General features: G+C 51.3%; 1 protein-coding gene across 3 annotated transcripts in view; it reads right to left on the reverse strand.

Annotated features, from left to right (window-relative positions):
- Window positions 1-655: 655 nt before the first annotated feature.
- SH2D4A (SH2 domain containing 4A) overlaps window positions 656-23255 on the reverse strand; it is a 74143-nt gene continuing 51543 nt past the window's right edge. For 2 of the 3 annotated variants that reach the window (XM_061404648.1, XM_061404647.1), the window contains 2 exons: window positions 13278-13498; window positions 11126-12403 (listed from right to left, as the gene is read on the reverse strand). In XM_061404648.1, the coding sequence (XP_061260632.1) occupies window positions 12311-12403; window positions 13278-13498 (314 nt within the window). In that variant the 3' untranslated portion in view covers window positions 11126-12310. Of the gene's footprint in view, window positions 10175-11125; window positions 12404-13277; window positions 13499-23255 lie in introns of those variants that run through there. The other variant, XR_009734090.1, reaches the window with a different exon arrangement.

Consider the following 23255-nt stretch of genomic DNA (forward strand, 5'->3'; position numbering starts at 1 on the left):
CTGTTTGCCCACAATCAACTCATTGTTTAAAAGCTCCAAGAACAGTCAAGCTGTTGGTGTGCTGGGGTCCAGCCCCGGCTGATCCAGGGTATTCGAAGCGGGGATGGCGTCGGCGAGGGTCAGGATACAATAGCTTCAATTAGATATTAATTAAAGATATAAAGAGTAATAGAATAAGGATAGCTCAGTAGGAAAATTCAGTGGAGAAAAGAGGCTGAGTAGCTTGGTTTACGCGGGAGACCAATAAAACTTCAAGACAAGAAGCTTGCACCACTTACGTAGGCCGCAGGCGTCCTTCCGTTCTCCCGAAGGAGAGGAGATACTGAGGCCTCCCCGGTTGGATCTTAGAAGCCCAGGCAAAATTAGTAAGCTTGGTGGGTTCCGCGCTCCAGATGGAGACTCAGCCAGAGTGAGAGAGAGAGAGACATGGGGAGACCAGTATTTCGAGAAACTGATCCCCATTCTTTATTTTCCAGAGTCTGTTTTTATACACTGAGATGTTATACAAAAGTCACGTGGGGACAGCAGTCCTGACTTTTATTAAAGTCAGGTGCTTCATACAAATGTATACAGAGGTCTTAGGGGTGTTACATCATCTTCTGGCCAGGGGGGCTGCTGACAATTTACGACCCTCTCCTTGTGACAACAGTCAACCAGAACACTTATTTCTCCAGGGGTGATTATTCTTAAAACAGACACCACCCAAATAAAGTTACATTCCTATAGGGTGAGGGTGTAGTGGGTTTTAGTTAAGGAAAGAATTTACTTAGCCTAAGGTCTAATGTGATTAATATCAAAGGTTAATACTTATTTCTTCTATATATTCACTAATGTTTGTAAGGGCAGGGGATGTGGAGACGTAGCAACAAACATTGGCTCAACAAATGAAAAACCCTTCACCAATACAATTTCTAATCAGCCCACTATACTTATACTAATAGTTTTCTAACTTTTCTAAGGAACCTGTGTTTAGAAGGTTTAAAGCATCTCGTGCCTCTCATGGTTGGGAGGCTGTGAGCAATCACATGTGGCCGGAAAAGCCTGTCAGGCAGGCCAGAGAACCTTCAGAGGAGTTTGTAGGTTAAAACACTCTTATCACGCCCAGGAATTATTATTAACTGGAGCTCTAAGTTAACTCCTTTTCCGAAAGAGGTGGTGGGGGACAGCCCCCCGTAAAGTCAGAGGTGTAGGTGAGAGCACAAAGTAGTAAAGTAGGCAGGCTCTGGTTATGGGGGTAGATGCTCGAGGATTTCCAGGGGGACTCCTGAGGCTCAATCCCGCCTTTGCGTATGTTGAGCCTCCTTCCTCATGACCTTTGCCACGGGCGGAGTACCTCACTCTGGCCCCCAACAGGTGGGTAAAAAAAAACAAAATGCATTGTACTGATTTGTACTGGTAGTTCATAAAATCCAATTAAAACCCAGGACGTGAATGGAAGGCGGCATTGGACAGCTAATAAAATGTGATTTGTGGGTACAATTTCTTCTTGAAGTCAGAACACCAGGTCTCTAGTTTCTGGAGATGGGTTTCCTGAGTGTCGACCAACTCCCCTTGGCTCTGCGGCATTTCGGGGGAGGTCATTCCCTGACCGGGGATGTCCTGTGTACTCAGCATCCCTGACCCCTCCTCCCACCATCGCAGGAGCACCTCTCACTCCAGGGAGCCCTTAACATTCTCATGTCACCTCCAGGTGACCCCTTGGGGGCACTGATCTAGCAGGAGGGGAGAACCTTGGTGGAAAACCTGGAAGTTAATACAATCTGCGTGTTCTTTTTAAAAATTTTTTTTCTCTGTTTAGTTTTGGCTATGCTGGGTCTTGGTTGCTGCTCGGGCTTCTCTAGTTGTGGTCTGCGGGGTCTCCTCTCTAGGTGCATGGCTTCTCCTTGTGCTGGCGTCTCGTTGCAGAGCACGGGCTCTCGGGTGCTTGGGCTCCAGTAGTTGCAGCTCCCGGGCTCTGGAGCATAGGCTCAGTCGTTGTGGTGCTTGGGCTTAATTGCCCTGTGGCACGTGGGATCTGCCCAGATCAGGAGACGTGTCTCCTGCATTGGCAGGCAGATTCTTTACCGCTGAGCCACCGGGAAGCCCTGCTCGTCATTTTTGATTAGAAGTTGAGGAGTGGTTTCTGAGGGCCCTCTTATTTCCACACACACAGTGCTCCTGGAGGAGACTCAGGCCCAGGTCTGTCTCCCCAGTGGGTCTCAGGCTTGGTGGGGCCGACCCTGCCCCCTCCAGCCTGTCTTCCTCCAGGTCCAGAGGCTGCTCTTCAGGCTGGCAGCAGGAGCGTGTGTGACTGCCTGTGACCTGAGTATCCCCCAGCGGGGCCTCCAGGCCAGAGTCCATGGGTGACCAGCCATTTGTGCAGATTTGAATGGCACAGCGCAGGTGCCTGAGGCAGATGTTGAGAATTGGATTTTGAAAGATGCTGAGGGTGGATGAAGTGTGTTAGTTGCTCAGTTGTGTAGAACTCTTTGCAACCCCATGGACTGTAGCCTGCCAGGCTCCTCTGTCCATAGGATTCTCCATGGGTCTCTCACATTGCTGGCAGATTCTTTACTGTCTGAGCCACCAGGCAAGCCCTAAGAGAAGAGACAGCAAAGTCAAATACATATATATATATATATATCCCTCTTTTTAAAGCTTCTCTTGTGGCTCAGCTGGTAAAGAATCCGCCTGCAATGCAGGAGACCTGGGTTTGATGCCTGGGTTGGGAAGATCCCCTGGAGAAGGGAAAGGCTACCCACTCCAGTATTCTGGCCTGGAAAATTCCATGGACTCTGTAGTCCATGGGGTCGTAAAGAGTCCGACACGACTGAGTGACTCTCATTTTCTTTTTAAAGCTTAGTTAGGTAAAGGGTGTTATCAAGAGGCAAGAAGCCTCGTTAAGCGCATGCAGGAGGGGTCTGTCTTAGCTGGGGCTGTAACACACACCACAGGCAGGGTGGCTTCGTCACCCAACGTTGATGTCCCAAGGTTCTGGAGGCTGAAAAGTCCATGGTCAAGGCACCGGCAGACCACGTGTCCAGTGAGGACTTTTCATGTGTCTTCATGTGTTCGAGGGCAGACAGAGGGCTGGCTTCCCTTCCTGTTCTTAAAAGGACACTAATCCCGTTGGGAGGCTCCACCCTTATGACCTAGTACCTCCCAAAGGCTCCACCTCCAAATACCATCTCATCAGGGCTTCAACCTGGGAATCTTGTGGGCACATTCAGTCTGTAGCAGGACCCTCCCCAGCTCCCTGCCCAAGACACTTATTTATAAAAGCAGGGTTGTTGATGCCCCCACTGGAGCACGATGGTCAGGGACTCAGCACTCAGCCTCAGACAGCAGAGGCTGGCAGTGATGACCAGTGTCTTCTAAGGAGGAAGAAGGCTGCCAGGGAAGCACTGAGGCTTGGGCTCGTCTGGAGTGCCTTCCAACGCTGCCTCCTTGCCCCCTCCCCCTGTCCTGACTCTATGTAAATTTCTCAGGAACAGGCCTTGGTCCCCTTGCTGGAGCAGGGTCCCTGGTAGAACCTGAGGTCCCGTGCATCAGCCACGTGTGGACCATCCTCGTGAGAACCATCACCAACACAGCCCCTCCCTCTTCTCGTAAGCGAAAGACACAGCAGCCAGAGACGGTCCTCTGCTGGTCTCCACGGGAGCTGCTTTTGTGCAAGCTGCTTAGGTAGGATGCGCCATACTTGCTGTTTCAGTTCAGCATGGCGATCAGTATCCAGGCTTTCCCAGCCACGCACCTGGATTCAAATTCAGGCCTTTCACTTCCAGCCCATATGATCTTAAAGCTGACAGTCTCCACCCCAGTTTCCTCGTTCAGGGTCATGGATGAAATCACATTTGTATCATAGGACTGCCTGGGGAATTAGGACACGTCATGAAATGGCACTCCACTCCAGTATTCTTGCCTGGAGAATCCCATGGATGGAGGAGCCGGACAGGCTACAGTCCTTGAGGTTGAAAAGTGTGGGACACAACTGAGCAACTTTCACAGTCACACACGTAGCAGGCTTTCATGTCCTATACCAGTTCCACATTCACAACTGTGTCTGCTGTTCTTCCCAGCACACCCCACCCTCTTGGGTGTAAGCAGACAGTGGGTCTCACAGGAGACGTCATGAGACCATCACGCATGCAGTGTTGCCTTTTATTTTTGTCGTTCTGAAAACCATTTCAGTCCATCTGAAGATGGGTTACTAGGAGTGTAAAATACAATGAATAGTTTCTTCCTAAAATTCTGTGCTCAGGAATTTGGAGTTGGTGACCCGCTCAGCAGAGGCATAGAGGTTTTTGAAGCATAGCTGGGCACCTGTCTAAAGGACAACTGTCTAAAGCAGCTCGTTTCATTACTTCCGTTTTCCAGGTACAGAAAACCGAGGCCCAGAATTGGCTGGGAGCTGACCCGGAGGCCCTACCAGAGAGTGGCACTGTGTTTCCTCCCAGGACCAGCTCCTGGCCTCCAGCCCCACCTGAGGATTCCCCTGGAAGTGGATGGAGACTGGTCACTGGTGGCCCAGGGACACTGAGCAGGCGGCCACTGCCCCCTCCAGCTCTGGGCCATCACTGGATGGGTTGGAGGCCTCGGAAACTGGTTGTCCAGTAGGCCCGCAAGGTGTTAAAGCTGGCCTTGAGTTGGAGGGGAGGGGGGTGGGAATTTTTGCTTTTTGGAAAAGATTTGACATTGTTTCTGAGGATGGCTGATCAGAGAGAGTGCCCTTGCCTGCCACGTTGCTTCAGTCGTGTCTGACTCTTTGTGACCCCATGGACTGTGGCCCGCCAGGCTCCTGTGTCCCTGGCATTTTCCAGGCAAGAATACCAGGGTGGGTGGCCATCTCCTCCGCCAGGGGACCTTCCTGATGCAGGGATCGAGCCCAGGTCTGTCTCCGGCATTGGCAGGCGGATTCTTTACCACTAGCGCCACCTGGGAAGCCCCTGGGCGGTTCCTAAAAGAGTGGGTGTGTTTTACTCCTAACATCAAATAGCTGGCAGGATGCGTCATATGTGCGGTCCTTATTTTGATTAGCTTTATACTTGAATTCAAAGCTGTTTCTCCTGCCAGGACTTGGTGCCAAAAGCTGCCAAAAGCTCAGGCCTGTGCCAGTTGGTTGGGGGGTTTGGGCAGTGGTTTTTTCAACACAGAAAATTTTCTCTCAGTCAGCTGAGGTGCCTTCGAACATCTCGGCATTACTGATCCTCTGCACACGCCCTCTGAAGTAGTCGTGTGCCCAGCTGTGTCTGCCTCGCTGCTCTTCCAAGGGGAGGGGCTGGGGGGGATGACTTGATGCTGTGATGCCTCGGGCTGTCTCAGCCTCTGTCGTCACCCAGACGTTCAGAGAGGGCCGGGCCACCTTCATGACCTCTGCCTAAGACGCAGCGGGTGCCTTTTTAGCTGGTGGTTGTCTGTGCGGATGTCCTGCAGGTGCTGCACGCAGACAGAACCTGAGTCGGGGTGGGGACACTGGATGAACTGGGCTTACTCTGCACCTACCTGAGGGTCAGACACATTGGCCTGAAACCAGCAGAGTACAGCGCTGCCAGCACCTCCCTGCCTCTGTCGTGAATCCCACAGCCTCTAACCTCACGACTGACCCCCTGCCTAAACCACCTCCAGCTCCAGGGTTCACGGATCTACGACAGCTGACCTCACCTCTCCGGCTGGGATGGCTAACCTCATTTGAAAAGAATGAGAAAAATAAATGGAAATTAAAGACAAACCCCACTAAACCTTTTTCTTGATAAATTTATGAGGGTTGAAATCATATAAAGGATCTTTTGTGATGACAAAAGTATGAAACTAGAAATCAATTAAATGAAGAGAACTGGAAAATCACAAATATGTGGCAATTAAGCAGCATACTACTGAATAACTGCTGGGCCAAAGAAGAAATCGAAAGAGAGATTTAAAAAATATTTTGAGACAAAAGCAGAGGTGTAAGATACTAAAATTTATGGGGTGCGGTAAAGGTGGTTCAAAGAAAGAAGTTCATAGCAATAAATGCTCACCTCAAGAAACAAGAAAAGCCTCAAAATAGCAGCCACACTTTACACCTCAAGGAACTAGAAAAAGAAGGATGAAGTTTAAGGTTAGTAAAAAGAAGGAAATAACAAAGATCAGAATGGAAATAAATGAAAGAGACCAAAAGAAAAAAAAGACAATAGAAAAGGTCAGTCACATTAAGAGCTGGCTTATGGAAAAATCAACAAAATAGACAAACCATAGCTAGCCTCTCCAGGAAGAAGAGAGGACTCAGATAAAATCAGAAATGAAAGAGGAGAAATTACAACTGATAGGTTAAAATACAGAGGATCACAAGAGACTACTGTGAATAATTATGTGCCAACAAACTGGGCAATACAGAAGAAATAAATAGATTCCTAGAAACATATAACCTACCAAAACTGATTCATGATGAAACAGAACATTTGAACAGGGTGATTAACAGAGATTGAGTCAGTAATCAAAACCTCCCAACAGACAAAAATCCAGGACCAAATGGATTCACCAGTGAATTCTACCAAATATCCAAAGAAGAATTAATACCAATCCTTTTTGAATTTTGAAAAAACAGAAGAAAGGGGAGCTCTTCCGAACACATTTTACAAGGTCAGCATTACCCTGATACCAACACAAGACAAGAATGCCACAAAAAAAAGTTACAGGTCAGTATGGTTTCCCCAGTGATAGAGAGTCTGCCTGCACAGCAGGAGAGGTGTTCAACCACTGGGTCGGGAAGACCCCCTGAAGCAGGGCATGGCAACCCACTCCAGCATTCTTGCCTGGAGAATCTCATGGACAGAGGAGTCTGGTGGGCTACAGTCCATAGGGTCACAAAGAGGTGTTCACGACTGAAGCGACTGAACACACACACACACACACACACACACACACAAAGGCCAATATGCCCGATGAACATTAGATGCAAAAATCCTCAACAAAATATTAGTAAATCAAATTCAACAGTACATTAAAAAGATCATACACTGTGACCGAATGGAACTTATTCCAGGGATGCAAGGATGCTTCAATATCTGCAAATCATTCAAAGTGATACACCATATTAACAAAAAGGAGGATAAAAATCATATAGTCAACTCATAGCTATAAAAAAAGCATCTGACAAAATTTAACATCCCATTTATGATAAAAACTATGGGCAAAGTGGATATAGAGGGACTATACCTCAATATAATAAAGGCCATATATGATAAGCCCATAGCTAATATCATACTTGATGATGAAAAGCTGAAAGCATTTCCTCTGAGATCAGGAAAAAGGCAATGATGCCCACTTTTGCCACTTTTACACAGCATAGTATTGGAAGTCTTAAAACAATAAGGAAAGGAACCCAAATGTGAAAGGAAAAAGCAAAACTGCCATTTTCAGATGACATAGTACTATATATAAACCCTAGATATTCCACCAAAATAACTGTTAGAATAAACGGATTTAGTAAAGTTGCAGGGTGCAGAATTAGCATACAGAAGTCAGTTGTTTTATACGCTAATAACTATCTTAAGAGAGATTAAGAAACCACCAGAAAACTATCAGAGAAATTAAGAAAACAATCCTATTTACAATTGTATCAAAAAGAGTAAAACACCTAGGAATAAATTTAACCAAGGACGTGAAACACCTGTATATTGGAAACTATAAGACATTAATGAAAGACATTGAAGAGGACATAAATAAATGTAAATACAGTCTGTGTCCATGGACTGAAGAATTAATGTTGCTAAAATGTCCCTATTACCCAAGGCAATCTACAGAGTCAGTGTAATCCCTATCAAAATCCCAATGGTATTTTTCAAAAGGCAAACAAACAAACAAAAAAACACCAAATAGCCAAAGCAATCTTGAAACCAAGGAACAAAGCTAGAGGCATACACTCCCTGATATCAAACTATATTACAGCTGAATCCGCTTGTCAAGGGCCAGCTTTGGGGTAAAAGCTAGGTGATTGCTCACTTGGGGGATGTAAAAAATGAGGCAGCAGAGAATTCCCTTTCAAACCCAAACTAACCAAGCCATTTCTCTGCAAGTCAACTGGCTGGTACATTCTGTGATTCCTCATCAGATCCCTCTCCTTAAGATCCCCTTTCCCCCTCAATTCATCCCAGAAATTGGATGGGCCGTTAGGGTACACAGCCTGCTGGTTGTCTGAGCTGAGCCGATAAAGGGGGAGGTGGATTTTGGATGCAGGACCCACCGGATGACTGCTATTTGTGGAGGACTTCACACATTATACGTGGTCCATGCACTTTACACATTTCTTTTCTAAGCCTCAGAACCCCCCATTGTGACTTTAGAAACTCCCGTTTCAGACATGAAGCTGAAGATTCCACACTGTTGGTTAAAGAAGTATCCAGGATCCAAACCCAGACCTGCTGGGCTTTCTGCTGTATCAGGCTGCCTCGTTACCAAATAATGTGTTTTCACCATCCACAAACAAGAGGGCAGCTTTACCATTGAGGCCTCCTGGTGGCTTTCAGTCTGGGGCAGCAGCAGGGCATCTAAAGCTCCCTGAACAGGGGGATGAAAAGGCAGAGCCAGTGGAGTGGGAACGGAAGTACTAACATCCATGCTAAAGGCTGCCCACGAGCAGAATTCACACTGCAGAGCATGTAGTCTGTGAGTGAGAGGGAAAGAGTGGGCAGTTCTCCTAAAATACAAGGAAGGGGTTAGAGATGGGCGACCAGTGAGGAGGAGATTATAACCGTAGAAGCAAGGGATGGACATCAAAAGCGAGATGCACAGCTCCTCCTCAGGGTGGGGACATGCAATTCAAACGGAAGGGTTTAAAGATACAATTGTAGAAAACTTAGGTTCCTGGCATGCTGTGGTCCACGGGGTCACAAAGAGTCAGACACGACTGAGTGACTGAACTGGACTGAACTAGGTTCTGAAACAAAATCCTTGTGCAGTGCAGTCTGGAAGGAAAACCTTTACCAAGTTTTTGACAGAATGAAAGCAAGAGGCCCCTTGGAGACGCCTCTGAGCACGCCCCGTACGTCACTGCGTGTCTTCTCTGTGTGCCAGGGGCAGGAGTCCTGGGTGCGTATGTGAGGCTGTAAGCTGTGTTAGGATGCGTGTGTGTGAAGGAAGCTGCCTCTGCAGAGGCCACAATTGCAAAAAAATAGACAAAAATTGTTTTTAATCTAAAAACAGCCCTGATGCCACAGCAGCCATGACCCTCTACTGACAGGATGGTCAGTTCCAAAGCGTTAGCTCAGAAGGGCAGTTTGGGGTACAAATGCTCCTGAGTGACCAGGCCGGGCCCTGGTTTCTCTGGATTCTTCTGTGTCCCTGTGTTTTCCTCTTCTTGGTGTGAGGTTTGAGCCTACTGACACTTACTTCTTCATGTCACTTGGCCTCCTGGCAATGCTGATGGGCAGAGAGACTGGTGCAGCCTCCTCAGCTTGCTGGAAGTTCGCTGAGGGTGCCGGGGCTGGCAGGGGGAGGGGCAGGGGGAGCGGCAGAGGAGGGTCTGGGGTGGCAGGAGACCCAGGATCTCCCAGGGGGAGGGCTGAGTGACGCGTCAGGGAGCGGTATTTGGCACGGTCCCTCCGAGGTGGGTGATTGCAGGGCCTGGGGAGGCTCCCAGACCAGGAAGCCTTGGCAGGCAGGTGTGGGCGCTGGCTGGACCGAGGCCGCGGGAGGGCGAGACGAGGCCGGCGTGGACATCCTGGCCTTCAGCCACAACCAGGCTCAGACACTGGGAGACGGAGTCTAACTGCAGAGCTGGGATGAGAATTCAGGCTTCTCCAACCCCACCGAGTTGTAAACAGTGGCCGAATTATGTAAAACATTCCCCCTTAGAATAACAAGCGTTACTCTTGGCCATGTTATCCTTAAACACTGGACGGTTTCTTGTTCTGAGTATCAGTAGCCAACAGGGTAAGATTATGAACTCAAATCCGCCCCCCTGCTGATAGCAGGTTCGCTCAGTCAGTCATCCTCTATTTTCCAAGTCTTCCTCCAGCGGGATGGTGGGGTGAGAAGAGGGTGGGGTACATGTGTGTGTGTGTAGTGGGATGCCACTCAGTGTGGTAGCTTCTGGATACGACTTCCTTACTTCCTCCAAAATAACTGTCAGCAGAGGGTGATGCCAACATCTTATCTGTCTTCATAATTAGAATATAGGATATTTTTCTCTTCATTTCAGAACTCCGAGATTTCAGAGCTGGGTAAAAATAAATAAGGACCTGGTTATCCTACCTTGTTTTATTAGAAGTGAAAAACTGAGGTTCAGATAGGTAGAGGGACCTGTCCGAGGTCACACAGCTAATGGTGGGAAGAGATGGGAACAGGAGTTTCTGACCCCTGGCCTTTGTGTGTCTCTGCAGTTCTGTGATGTCATGACTGCAAAACTACCATTAGACATGAAAGCTGAGAGACATGACCTCTCAGACAACAGAATCCACATGGGACATTTTAAGCAACACTTAACAATAATCTGTTTAAAAACTTTCTCATTACAGCACACATACACCCGTGCATACTCACACACACACATGTACCCCACCCCTTCTCTGACTATACACAGTCAAGGTGTGTTTTGCACGACCAACACCCTCACGGACAGACTGCTGCAGCCCTACGCTTCCTTTAGAACAGCTGCCCCAGGAGTCAGGCCCAGAGTACCAGTCAGGGCCCCCTCTCCCAGGACGATCTTGCTAGGGCTCATCCAGAAGCCGCTGGAGGCTCGGGTAGGCTCACTGGGGCAGGAGACGCCTGACCCAGTACATCTGCCAGAATTGCCAGGGGAGGTTATCTCCTGCTTTCCCTTCGTTAGGAGATGGGCAGGCTGAACAGTGAGAACAGCTGCCCCAAGAGTCAGGCCCGGAGTTATCAGTCAGGGCCCCCTCTCCCGGGACGATCTCTCTGGGGCTCATCCAGGAGCTGCTGGAGGCTGGGATGGGCTCAGTGGGGCAGGAGGCGCCTGACCCAGTACATCTGCCATAATTGCCAGGGGAGGTTATCCCCTGGGTTATCCCGCTCTCCCTTTGTTAGGAGGCGGGCATGCTGAATAGTGACCACGGGTACACAGTGCGTGTCAGCGTCTGTGACGACGTAAACGTCTGTATTCATTTCCTGGGGCTCTCCCGTAATAAATTACCATAAACTCAGTGGCTTATGAAAAGGGACATTTATTGCATCATAGTTCTGGAGGCTAGGAGTCTGAAGCTGAGGTGCCCCCCGGGCCCTGGGGAGGGGGGCTCCAGCCGCCCTGCGGGCCCCCGTGTCCCCGGGTTTGCAGCTCCTCACTCACGACTCCGCCTCGTGTGCCTCTGCTTCCAGAGCCCCCCTCCTTGTCAGAACACCAGCCGTCGGCCCTGGGCCCACCCTCATCTGGTCTGACCTCAGCCCCAGAGACCCTGTTTTCAAATAAGGTCAGGTTCAGGTGCAGGGTGCGGGGGTCTCATCCCAGGACGCGCGGTGCCATGGCGCTTCCTCAAATGCCCTGCTCCATCTGCCAACACCAGTCACGCGTGGGGCTTCCCCCTTCTTTGTCCTGGGTGGAGCCCTGCCTGCTCCCCAAGAGCTGGGAAACCACCTCACACACGGTCCGTTGCCTCCTGCCCTCGCCCAGAGTATTTCTGTCCACGTGAAGTCCCTCTTCTGACACCTTCAAATGCTGCATTCAGTTCACCCCATCTCCAGCTCGTGCTCCCTGTGTGTCCCTCACCCTGTCTGCCACACGCCCGGGGAGGTGGGTGGGAGTGGTCGGCTCAGCCCCCAATGCCACCTGAACCTCACCTGAACAGGAGCCTGAGACCTTCCCGTGAGGCCGTGGGAGAGTCTGGTTTTGAGGTGTCCCTTTATTCTGACCAGCTTCCCAGGTGGCGCTAGTGGTAAAGAACACGCTTGCTGATGCCGAAGATGTAAGAGATGTGGGTTTGATCCCCGGATCGGGAAGATCCCCTGGAGGAGAGCATGGCAACCCACTCCAGTATCCTCGCCTGGAGAACCCCATGGACAGAGGAGCCTGGTGGGCTACAGTCCATGGGGTCGCACAGAGTCGGACACGACCAAAGCGATTTCGCTCGCGCTTAATTCCTACGAGGTACCGGTTTCTTGATCTGTTTCACATGTCGTCAGTGTTGTGGCCTTCGTGTTAGGAGCTGTGGAATTGCGGGTTCATCTCCCTTTACTGCTGGAGCATGTATGGCATGGAGGAGGTGATTCCCTCTTGGCGTGAAACTCCAGCATGCATGCAGAGATCTTCATGGGACCTCAAGGGTCCTTTCACTTGGTCGGGGTCGGCTCGCCGTGGCTTCTCATGTGTGTGCCGCGGGGTCTGCTGGCTGCAGGGCTGTCACTCAAACAGCTCCAGGTAGTCAGGCGGCTCTCGCTGCTGACCGCAGGGGTACAGAAGGAGCTCCTTCCCCAGGGAGGTGATGGGCTCCTCCTGTGAGGGAGACAGTACAGGTCAGGCTGCAGCCCCCCGAGAGGAGCAGGGGCATCAGCCCAGGCTCCCACGTCTTATTTACAGGACACTTTCATAAGAAGCCCTTCATGCCTTGCCGGAGCACACAGCTTCTGGTCTCCCCTCGCTTTACACTAAGCTTTCTTGGCTTAGGCAACCCCGAAAGAGAGATTTTTTTGTCCACAAGCTGCCCCGTGGTCTCCCTCCTTCCCAGGCTTGTGCTCTCACTTAAGGGTGTTCTCATATGGAAAAGAATGTATTTTTAAAAAAGAATGTGTCTGTGTGTACATATATAATGGAATTACCCTGCTGTACAGCAGTAATTAGCACAACACTGTAAATCAGCTATACTTAAGAAAAAGTGTTCTCAGATATAATCGGACTGCACAGATTTTGCATCATCTCGTGCATTCTCTGCCCCACTGGGTTCTCCCTGAGTATATGAGGAGGGACCAGGTTCAGTGATAAAGGAAATGCAATTAACAATCCTTGTTATTGGGAAGGTTACCCACATGGCTCAGCGGTTAAAAGAATGCGCCTGCTAATGCAGGAGGTGGAGGAGATGTGGGTTCATTCCCTGGGTCGGGAAGATCCCCTGGAAGAAGAAATGTCAACCCACTCCAGTATTCTTGCCCGGAGAATCCCACGGACAGAGGAGCCTGGTGGGCTACAGTCCATAGTGTCACAGAGAGTAGGACACGATTGAGCATGAGCACCATTATCGGGAGGAGTTATCGAAGCGGGGGCCTGATCTCCCACTGCTTGTCTCCGTTCTTTTCCGAGCAGATGCCTTTCACTGTCAGGGCAGCTTCAGGACACCCGTCGCCGAGCGAATGAAGCGCGCGCAGGCCCGCACCTTGTGGTACTCCACCAGCTCGGCCAGGCTGGCGTGCTGCAGCTGGTCCACGCCCAGGAAGCTGTATGAGTCCGAGGAGGCATCTATGAGGAAGTGTTTGCAGCCGTCCTCGGACTGGTAGGACAAGGTGTAGCCCTTGACCTTCTCGTTGACCCGGATCAGAAAGCTGCCCGGCACGCAGGTGCTCAGAAGCTCATTCACTCTATTTACGGTGAGGATTCCTGCAGAAAGAAGGGCAGGGGTTTCAGCCACATCATTTCCAAAGCTTCCCCCTGCTAAACACAGCCATGTGGATAAAGCCAGTAACGACCTGAGCTGCCCTAAATCCACATTGGGTTTTCTTGGAGCAGTAGTGTGGTTTGTCTTCTGGTATTTGGTACCTGGGATGGGGTAGGTTCCATAAGCAAATGTGTGGTACAAATTTGGGCTTCCCAGGGCAGTGCGGAGGTAAAGAACCCGCCTGCCAATGCAGGAGGCATAAGAGACCTGGGTTTGATCCCTGGGTGGGGAAGATTCCCTGGAGGAGGGCATGGCAACCCACTCCAGTATTCTTGCCTGGAGAATCCCCATGGACAGAGGAGCCTGGTGGGCTACAGTCTATAGGGTCGCAAAGAGTTGGGCCCCGCTGAAGCGACTTGGCACGTATGCAGTACGAATGGAGCGCTTGCTCCTCAGAACACGTTTCCACGTGCACACCCAGTGACAAGCATGGTCGTCATGTGGCTTCTGAGTGGTATGACCTCCTAGATGGTCATCCTGGGAGTGTCAGATCTCCCAAGTTGACTGATGGGGACCCTGGGGCCTGGGAATGATCCTACGAGATCTGGAGCAGGAGTTCTCACCGGAGAAATGTCTGGAAACGTCTCAGACACTGGGGCTGGGGGGTGGGGTGGCTCCAGTCTCCTCCAGTGCATGGAGGCGGGGATGCTGCCAAACCTCCCACCACGCACAGAACAGCCTCACTACAGACAGTGATCCAGTGCCAAAGGCTGGCAGCGCCGAAGGCGGGCACCCTGACCAGGTGTCAGCGAGTTAGTGACAGTGTCCTCTGCTGCGACTACTCCTAAATGAGGCTTCATTTAAAGGAATGAAGCAAGAGATGGCAGGCATACACACGTATGTGTGTTTTTGTGCTGTGCTTAGTTGCTCAGTTGTGTCCGACTCTTTGTGACCCTGTGGACTGTAGCCCACAGGCTCCTCTGTCCATGGGATTCTCCAGGCAAGAATACTGGAGTGGGTTGCCACGCCCTCCTCCAGGGGATCTTCCCAACCCAGCGATCGAACCCAGATCTCCTGCATTGCGGGTGGATTCTTTACTGTCTGTGCCACCAGGGAAGCCCAAGAATACTGGAGTGGGTAGCCTGTCCCTTCTCCAGCGGATCTTCCCACCCCAGAAGTTGAACCGAGGCCTCCTGCATTGCAGGCGGATTCTTTACCAGCTGAACTACCAGGGAAGCCCCACGTGTATATATGCATACTATCTATTTGTGTCTTCATGGATATTCAAAAGGACGCCACTCTTCATACACACACACACACATACACACACACACACACACACACGTGTTATGCTCCATACGCATAGTTTGGATGTCTCATGCTGCTGCTGCTGCTGCTGTAAGTCGCTTCAGTCATGTCCGACTCTGTGCGACCCCATAGACGGCAGCCCACCAGGCTCCCCCATCCCTGGGATTCTCCAGGCAAGAACACTGGAGTGGGTTGCCATTTCATTCTCCAATGCATGAAAGTGAAAAGTGAAAGTGAAGTCGCTCAGTCGTGTCCGACTCTTCGCAACCCCATGGACTGCAGCCCACCAGGCTCCTACGTCCATGGGATTTTCCAGACAAGAGTACTGGAGTGGGGTGCCACTGTCTTCTCCAGGATGCCTCATGAATTCACAGTAATTCAAGACCAGCCTTTCCCCCCAATTAGTCCACACTCCTGAGGTCTGACCCGTGCTCCCGGTTTCCCTTCTTGCTCCTCCTCATCTGTAATTCTTCAGGTGAGCCCACGACATGATAAGACAGAGAGAAAGTGTGCAGACACGTGCTGGCAGGATGGTGAGCTGCTCTGAGCTCTGGGCAGAGAGCAGCATTTCCCGCGTCAGCAGATGGAACCTCCCTCCTCTTCCATGCTGACACTCGGTATTACGATTAGGGAGAAACCCAAAAGGCCTCCTGGTGAAAAGGCAATGGATTATCACAGCTCCTTAGTTCGATAAGACTAAAGTTAGTAAAGTTAATTGAGAATTAAACCTAAGGATCCAAAGTAAAACGTCAAATGAAACCACTTCTGTTCTTTTCTGTAAGTAAACTTTTGAGAAGGGAGAATTAGAGATCACACAGTCCCCAGGCCCCGTCCAGCCCCGTCTACCCTGCAGGGCCCAAACCCGCAGGTCTGGGTGTGGGGGCTCAGCGCTAGGGTGACGCGGGGTGATGGTAGGGCCTGCAGCCATCCCCTCATGGACAGGAAACGCGTCTATGAGGGAAGAAGCAGGCGGCCTCTCCTCTGGGGTCCCAGCTCTGCCAGGACCCTGCCCCGCAGGCCGCTGAGTCCAGTCCAGTCGCCTTCCTGCCCTTTCCCGATGAGACTAAGGTGCTGGACACAGCAGGCATTGCGACTCTGAGGAGCCCCTGGGGTTGCTGCCGGGTGTCTGCATCAGGCGCCCAACTAATGCCCAGGTGAGCATCCCCGCGGCGACTGTTCCTTCCTGCCTGTTTCACCTTCTACACACCCAGTCCCACTGTGGGCATTGGAGGCTGAACCCAGGCCACCGGTGACCAGCCTGCCCAGGGCCTGCAGGGGCTGCAGTGTGAAGACTCTGGGTCTTACGCTGTCTAAAACCAGGGGGATTGCTCAGTGACTTCATCCTGGAAAGATTTCTCTCCCCTCCCTGACAGGCTGACTCTGAAATTCCAAGTGACTTCAACAGACGGTACAGATGTCATCATTTATAATATCTGGATTTCAGCATGATGGAGTCCGATTCCTAGAACAAAAGCCATTCTGGAAGATTATTATAACCAGAATGAGACAAATTCCTCCTCAAGTCAGGTCATAGAGTAGCTGCAAATCAGACCGTCCGCGAGCCCCTGTAGCTGTTCTCAGCGTGCACAAACTCCGGCTCGGCCTCAGCTCCAGCAGCGCGGGGCCCCTCTCCCCTCGGTGGTGCCCACGGCAGGTGCAGAAGGTGAGCACCGCGGGGACCAGGCTTTGCTCATTCGCTTCACCGCAGGGTCGGCGTTCCTGAAGGGCACGAGCTCTCGGGGCATCTGATGACACAGGTCGACATGCAGTTTCTTCTGATGTCATTGAGGGCAGCGGGGGCCTCCAGGGAGGTCTGGCTGAGGTCACGGCCAAGCAGCGAGCTTGGTCTGCCTGCAAAGGGGGCTGTTGCACGCAAAACTGAAGTCCAGCATCAGACGCTAATCACCGGGGGACCCCTGCCCAGGGCGTGACGCTAAGAAATTGGTTCTAGTACAGACAGTGGTCTTCCTCCAGTCCCCGCTGAGGCCGTGACGCCCCCAGGCTGCCTCCCTCCGGCCTCTCCAAGGGCTCACTCAGCCCCACCTCCACCCAGCCAGCATGGTCCACAGCTCTGGAAAGGACCCTGGCACGCCCTGCGGTCTCTCCCCGTCCCACCTCCTCGTGAGCAACCACCGCTCCTAGTTTATCTTCACACCCTCGGGAACTGCTACCCGGAAGACGCCCGGGAAAGGTCTAGCACATACCTCGCTCACAGTCAAGTGAGAAACGTCCCTCTCCAGGACAACCCTAGCACCCACTGCCACTAGGCTGAGAGCTGATAACAGGGACCAGGGGTGCCCTTGTGTTTCTCCGAGGTACCCCCAGGCCTGAGTCACACGCACACCTGTGTGCCCTGCTTCCAGCACCTGGACAAGCCGTGTTTAATAACCAAACGAATGAGAACTCAGTAACAACAGCACTGAGAGCTCTTCACGTCTGCCTGGCCCTCCCCCAGATGGGCATTCCCTTATCTGATCCTCACTGAGGCCTGGAGAAGAGATGCTGTCACGGCCCACCAAGCACAGAGGGGAAGGCCCGCGTCTCAGAGGTCCCAAGGTGGGTCTGGAGCGCAGGCCGGAACCAAATGCCAGACCAGAGAAGCCAAGCTCGCACCCACCCTCCAGAACACCTGCCCCTGGCAGGCGTGTCGGGCTCCAGAGACTCCTACTCATTGTGTTTCTTCTCCAAACAGGTTTAGAATAAGCAGCAGCATGGCCATTTGGGGGTCTTCCCTGGTGGCTCAGATGGTAAAGAATCTGCCTGCAACACAGGAGACCTGGGTTCGATCCCTGAGTTGGGAAGATCCCCCGGAGAAGGAGATGGCTGCCCCCTGCAGTATTCTTGCCTGGAGAATCCCACGGACAGAGGAGCCTGGCGGGCTACAGTCCATGGGGTCACAAAGAGTCAGACATGACTGAGCGACTAAGCGAGCGAGCGAGCGATGGCCGTTTTACAGATGGGAAAGCTGAGAAAGAAGGGTAGGCACCCGAAGCTACAGGGCAAGTTAGTGGTGGTTTCAGGCTCCTGCTCAGGGCTTGGCTTAGCCCAACCCACCGGGCTCATGAAACTTTCCTGGAGTTGGCCGAGAATTTAAAATGAGATTGATTTCACAAAGAGGTGTTCGTTTCCTACTTGGGCAGCCTAAAGAAGATGTGTTTCTCAGTGATTACCGGCTGCAGTCCCTATGTGTGGAGACGATGCACCGTGACCCCTACGACCCCCTCAGCTCAGAGTTCGGCGGTCGTGGATAAAGAAGCCCCAGCCGGCGCCTTCGGGGCTCCCTGATCTCATGGGGTCTGCTGGGGCGGTGGAGATCCCGGTGCTGTCTCAACCTCTCCTCTTGTCATCTTTCCCATGTTCTCTGCCCCAGATGGTGGTGCAGAGGGCATGGCACCAGGTCGACGTTCTGGATGGAACACAGCTCTGCTTCAGGGTGACCTCAGAGCCCCGCGCTGCCACCTGCCCAGGGCCAGGTGGACGAGAGAAAAGCCGGAGGTGTTTCCAAGCAGAACCCTGCAGACTGAGAGCGTACACGTCACCCCTGGCGAGTCACAGTCGGGAGAGAGCTCTCCCTACCTCACCCTCTGATCCTTCAGCACATACGGGACACAGGTTCAGAGAGGCTCTGGGTCCTGCCCTGGTCCTCTGCCTAGAAGGAGACCCACACGATGCTGACATGGACCCTTGAGCGCTCAGGCACCTTGGAAGTTCAAGTGTTAGTCTCAGTCGTGTCCGACTCTCTGCGACCCCATGGACTGTAGCCCGCCAGGCTCCTCTGTCCGTGGGATTCTCCAGGCAAGAAGACTGGAGTGGGTTGCCGTGCCCTCCTGCAGGGGATTCCTGGCCCAGGAATCGAACTGGGATCTCCTGCACTCAGGCAGATTCTTTATACCAGCTGAGCTGCCAGGGCTCAGGTACCTTAGGGATGAGGAAAAGTGGTCAGAGCTCTTAAAATATTATTCATAATGTTTCCCTAGGAATTCAAAGATTAAAATGACATCATGTGTTCTCACTTCATCACCTTAATGGCCAACACTTACTGAAGGTGCCTGAGCATGCATCACACACGGTTCTGAGTACGTTGCGTTACACCTCACCGAGTTTTCCGACCAGCCCTGGGAGGCAGGTAATGGATTATCCGGACAGATGACAGGCAAGTGCAGGAGTCATGCGACTTGCTGAGGCCACGCAGCCGGCTGGTGGGGGACGGGGAGCTGGGTGCAGGCGGTGTGGCCTTGGGGACGCACTTGTCACCAGCAAGCTGGCGCCTCTCCCCACTCTCCCCACCACCAGCGTCAAGGAGCAGTGTCCAGCCTGCTCTGACGGTGACAGGAGAAATCCAGGACACGGGCATGTGACAAGGAAGAAAGTGTGACAGCAAAAGCGTGGATTTAATATCCATGTAAAATATCCCAAGTAAAACCCCCCAGCAGAGCCGCTCTCCTTAGCAGGACCCACCCGCTCCCCTCTGTCTCGCCTCTCAGGCCCCTCCAAGAACACAGCGGGAACCACAAGCCTGGAGCCTCCGGGCGTCAGTAACGGGAAGCACAGAGCTCCCGGCACAGGCAGGCAGTGACCCCCATGGCCGGCAGCATCAGGGCGAGGACCCCACGGCAGCATCTGAAAAACCCAAGGGAGGGCTTTGAGGTTCACGAACTCCTCTCAACAGTAGTGGAAAAAGATGCTAAGAGTTTTGCAGCAAGTTTGCTGCACGGGGTAATGTCTGAAAAAAGTCAGGGTCTCCCAGGCAATTGTGTAGTATTCACTGCAGAGAAGCCAGCGCTTCTCAAATCTGTAGGAGTACTCTGGCTTTCACGCCTTTATCTTCATCTTTGGTTAGTTCAGAACTAGCTAAGGCTAGGCAGGCACAGCGGAGCGCTGCGGAGAGTAACGTGGACAAAGCGCTCTGAGGCCGCAGTGCAGATGAAGCTTCGGTGCTGAGCGGAGGGGAGTCCTCGGGCTCGCGGCTCAGGCTCTGCTGGGGCCTCCCAAGGTCAAGGCCTCCGGTGCCCTTCCCTGTCACACACAGGCACCCAGATCCTCCTGCTGCCAGCCACAGCCTCTCCCACTCCATGAGGGAGATGAATCACAGGTGTAGGTGAGGCAGGGTGGATACATTAGGGTGACTTTGGAAAGTCACACCCATCAGTCTTTGTGTGTAAGTCAAGACAAAGCTTGAAAATCCCTTTGTGAGAGATGGGCAGAATTTTGATGGCCCCACAAGTAAGAAATCTCCAAGCCTCAGGAAAATGGCTGGAAGACAGATCATCGCTTAAGGGTGCCAGGGTCCAGGTTCATTAAGGTTTTAGCCTGAAAGAAATCTTGGGAGGCTTCTGTGAGACTTTCTCAATGCAACCCCTCCAGGTATACACAGTCTGCCCTGGAGGACTGTGCTGACGGAGCCTGGGTGGCGCAGTGAAGAGTAACTGGGAAGAGCAAGACTGACTCCATGTTGCATCCATTTCTTTTTTCTATCTAACTTTTGTGCCCTGTGGCCTGTGCTGAGTCATGCTGGGTTCTGCACCTTTTCTAGAAAGAATGTTACCCATAGCCTGAAATATACAGGGAGCCCATTCTCAAGCCTCTGACCTTTTAAGGGTATAACTCTTTTACATTCACACAGAGATAAAAAGTTGCAGAACAGAGAATAACATTTGTCTCTTTGGAGGTTTACAGGAACATTATGACCTGACCTACGGAGACAGCTGCAAGAACAAAGGATTCCAATACCAAGAAGTTTGCATCAGCCAACCATACCTCCCTCCCCTTTTAGTATAAAAGAAGCCTGAATTTTTACTTGGGGAAGATGCTTCTATGGAACATTTGTCCACCATCTTCTTGATCTTCTGGCTTTCCAAATAAAGTTACTATTCCATGTCCCAACACTTTATCTAATAATGTGCTGGCCTATCACGTGGCGAGCAGCCAGCTTGGACTCAGTAACACTGGGAGGACAAAGACACAGGACTCTTCCTGGACACTTCTCTCCCGGGAACCTAGGTTTGAGAGAGTAACTGCCTCCAGAGAAATGGATACGATTTAACCCCCTTGGAGAATGAAGATTTGAAGGGTGTATCAAAAATGGAGGGGCTTCCCGGGTAACTCAGCTGGTAAAGAATCCACCTTCAAGGCAGGAGACCTTGGTTCAATTCCTCGGTCAGGAGGTTCCCCTGGAGAAGGGATAGGTTACCCACTCTAGTATTCTTGGGCTTTCCTTGGTGGCTCAGATGGTAAAGAATCTGCCTGCAATGTGGGAGACCTGGGTTCGATCTCTGGGTGAGGAAGATCCCCTGGAGGAGGGCATGGCTATCTGCTCCAGTATTCTTGCCTGGAGAATCCCCATGGACAGAGGAGCCTGGCGGACTACAGTCCACAGGATCACAAAGAGTCGGACATGACTGAGCTATGCAGGAAAAATGGAAGCAATCAAAATAGCTGTGGTATGAACTGTGTTGGTATCCTGTAGATGTTAAAGGGATTTACTTTTTAAGTAGCTTAAAATACAAAGGTTTTTAAAAATGTAAAGCATTTGGAGAGTAGGTTTGACCATATGCCACAAAAGCAAAGACGTTTAAAAGAAATAAATCAGGTGGAAATATTTAATCAACTGTCTAATCACTTCCATATTTGGATAAGGAAGTGTAAATTACCTTTCAGAGGAATAATGATCAACTATTGATGCATGAAGCAAGCATGTGAATTCTCTAACAACAACAGAAGCAATTAGAGATCTCCCAAATCAGAAATCTGTTTGTGCATTTCCTTCCATCTTTTTCCCGTCTTCCCACTCGCAGCCTCTGCTGGCTCCTAAGCTCCTGACACTGCTAAATGTTTCACAGAAGTAGGAAAATGCTGATGGACAGAGTGAAGAAATGGGTCTGTGGGGTGATGGATGGACCTTCCAACTTCAGTTTTACTTGTTCCCCAGCCCTTTTCTTCAAAAAGTGAGTACAGTTAATTATATACCTACCTACTTTGGGGACCCATAGCAAGAGACAGGATGAGTGAAATGGCCATGTTCAGCGGGGTGTCAAGTTAGCCAAAAGGGCTTCTCAACACTTATCGCCAACTGCACCAACAGCCCAGACCAGAAGGTGCTGTAACAGGGTGGCTACTCGGGAGAATGAGATGGATAAAAACACGGATCGTACTTGACGATCAAGACAGTCCTGACCACTCATGCGTGAGAGGAGGTAAGTGGTGAGGACAGAGAGAGAAGAAGACAATCCTTCTTGAGGAAACAAAACCAAACGGACTACAATACTCAGATTATAAACCTAAGAAAGCGACAGCACTGTTCAGCAACCGCAGCACACACTGCCGTCTCTCCACACCCTCCCTGCTGACCCCACACGCAACCGTAACTGCCTGGGATGATTGCAAGCAACTTCATTCCCTGTTTGCAGGGTGGCTCTCCTTTGGTCCTTCCAGATTATTGCTGCCTTCTGGGGTGACCTCCTGGGCTCTAGACTTATCAAGGACAAGTGAAGTCGCTCAGTCGTGTCCAACTCTTTGCGACCCCATGGACAGTAGCTTACCAGGCTCCTCTGTCCATGGGATTTTCCAGGCAAGGGTACTGGAGTGGGCTGCCATTTCCTTCTCCAGAGGATCTTCCTGACCCAGGGATCGAACCCGAGTCTCCCACATTGCAGGCAGATGCTTTACCGTCTGAGCCACCAGGGAAGCTATTGTCAAGGACAGGCCCTAAGTAAATAATTGAGGAAAATAATTAAGATCTATGTTATTGAAGTGCTGCCTCATCCTTGTACGTGATGCTGTTACTGAAGACAACACTTTTTGGCGGGGTGAGGCTGATGAGGAGGAGAAGGGCAGAGGGAACCAGAGGGGTAAACTTTCTCTTAGGCTGATCAGTTACAACAGAGACGCTGCACCAGGGCCTAAGCCTTCTCAGATGTCAGCTGACTTAGAAACAATGCTGTGGTGTAGATTCTATTATTACCTCCATTCACAGAGGAGAAAACAACTCAAACCCAGTGATCCATCTCGGGAGTCTGGTACTAAGCCTGCATCACACTACATTTCCAAGCTGTGTGTATTAGTTGCTCTGCTGCTGCTAAGTTGCTTCAGTCGTGTCTGACTCTGTGAGACCCCATAGATGGCAGCCCACCAGGCTCCCCCGTCCCTGGGATTCTCCAGGCAAGAACATTGGAGTGGGTTGCCATTTCCTTCTCCAATGCATGAAAGTAAAAAATGAAAGTGAAGTCGCTCAGTCGTGTCCAACTCTTAGCAACCCCATGGACCGCAGCCCACCAGGCTCCTCTGTCCATGGGATTCTCCAGGCGAGAATACTGGAGTGGGTTGCCATTCCCTTCTCCCGGGGATCTTCCTGACTCAGGGATCAAACCCTGGTCTCCTGCATTGCAGGCAGATTCTTTACCGTCTGAGCCACCAGGGAAGCCACCTTTCCAAGCTAGGAGCTAAGAAAACTCT

The sequence above is a fragment of the Bos javanicus genome, chromosome 27, assembly GCF_032452875.1.
Source record: "Bos javanicus breed banteng chromosome 27, ARS-OSU_banteng_1.0, whole genome shotgun sequence".
Lineage (NCBI taxonomy): Eukaryota > Metazoa > Chordata > Mammalia > Artiodactyla > Bovidae > Bos > Bos javanicus.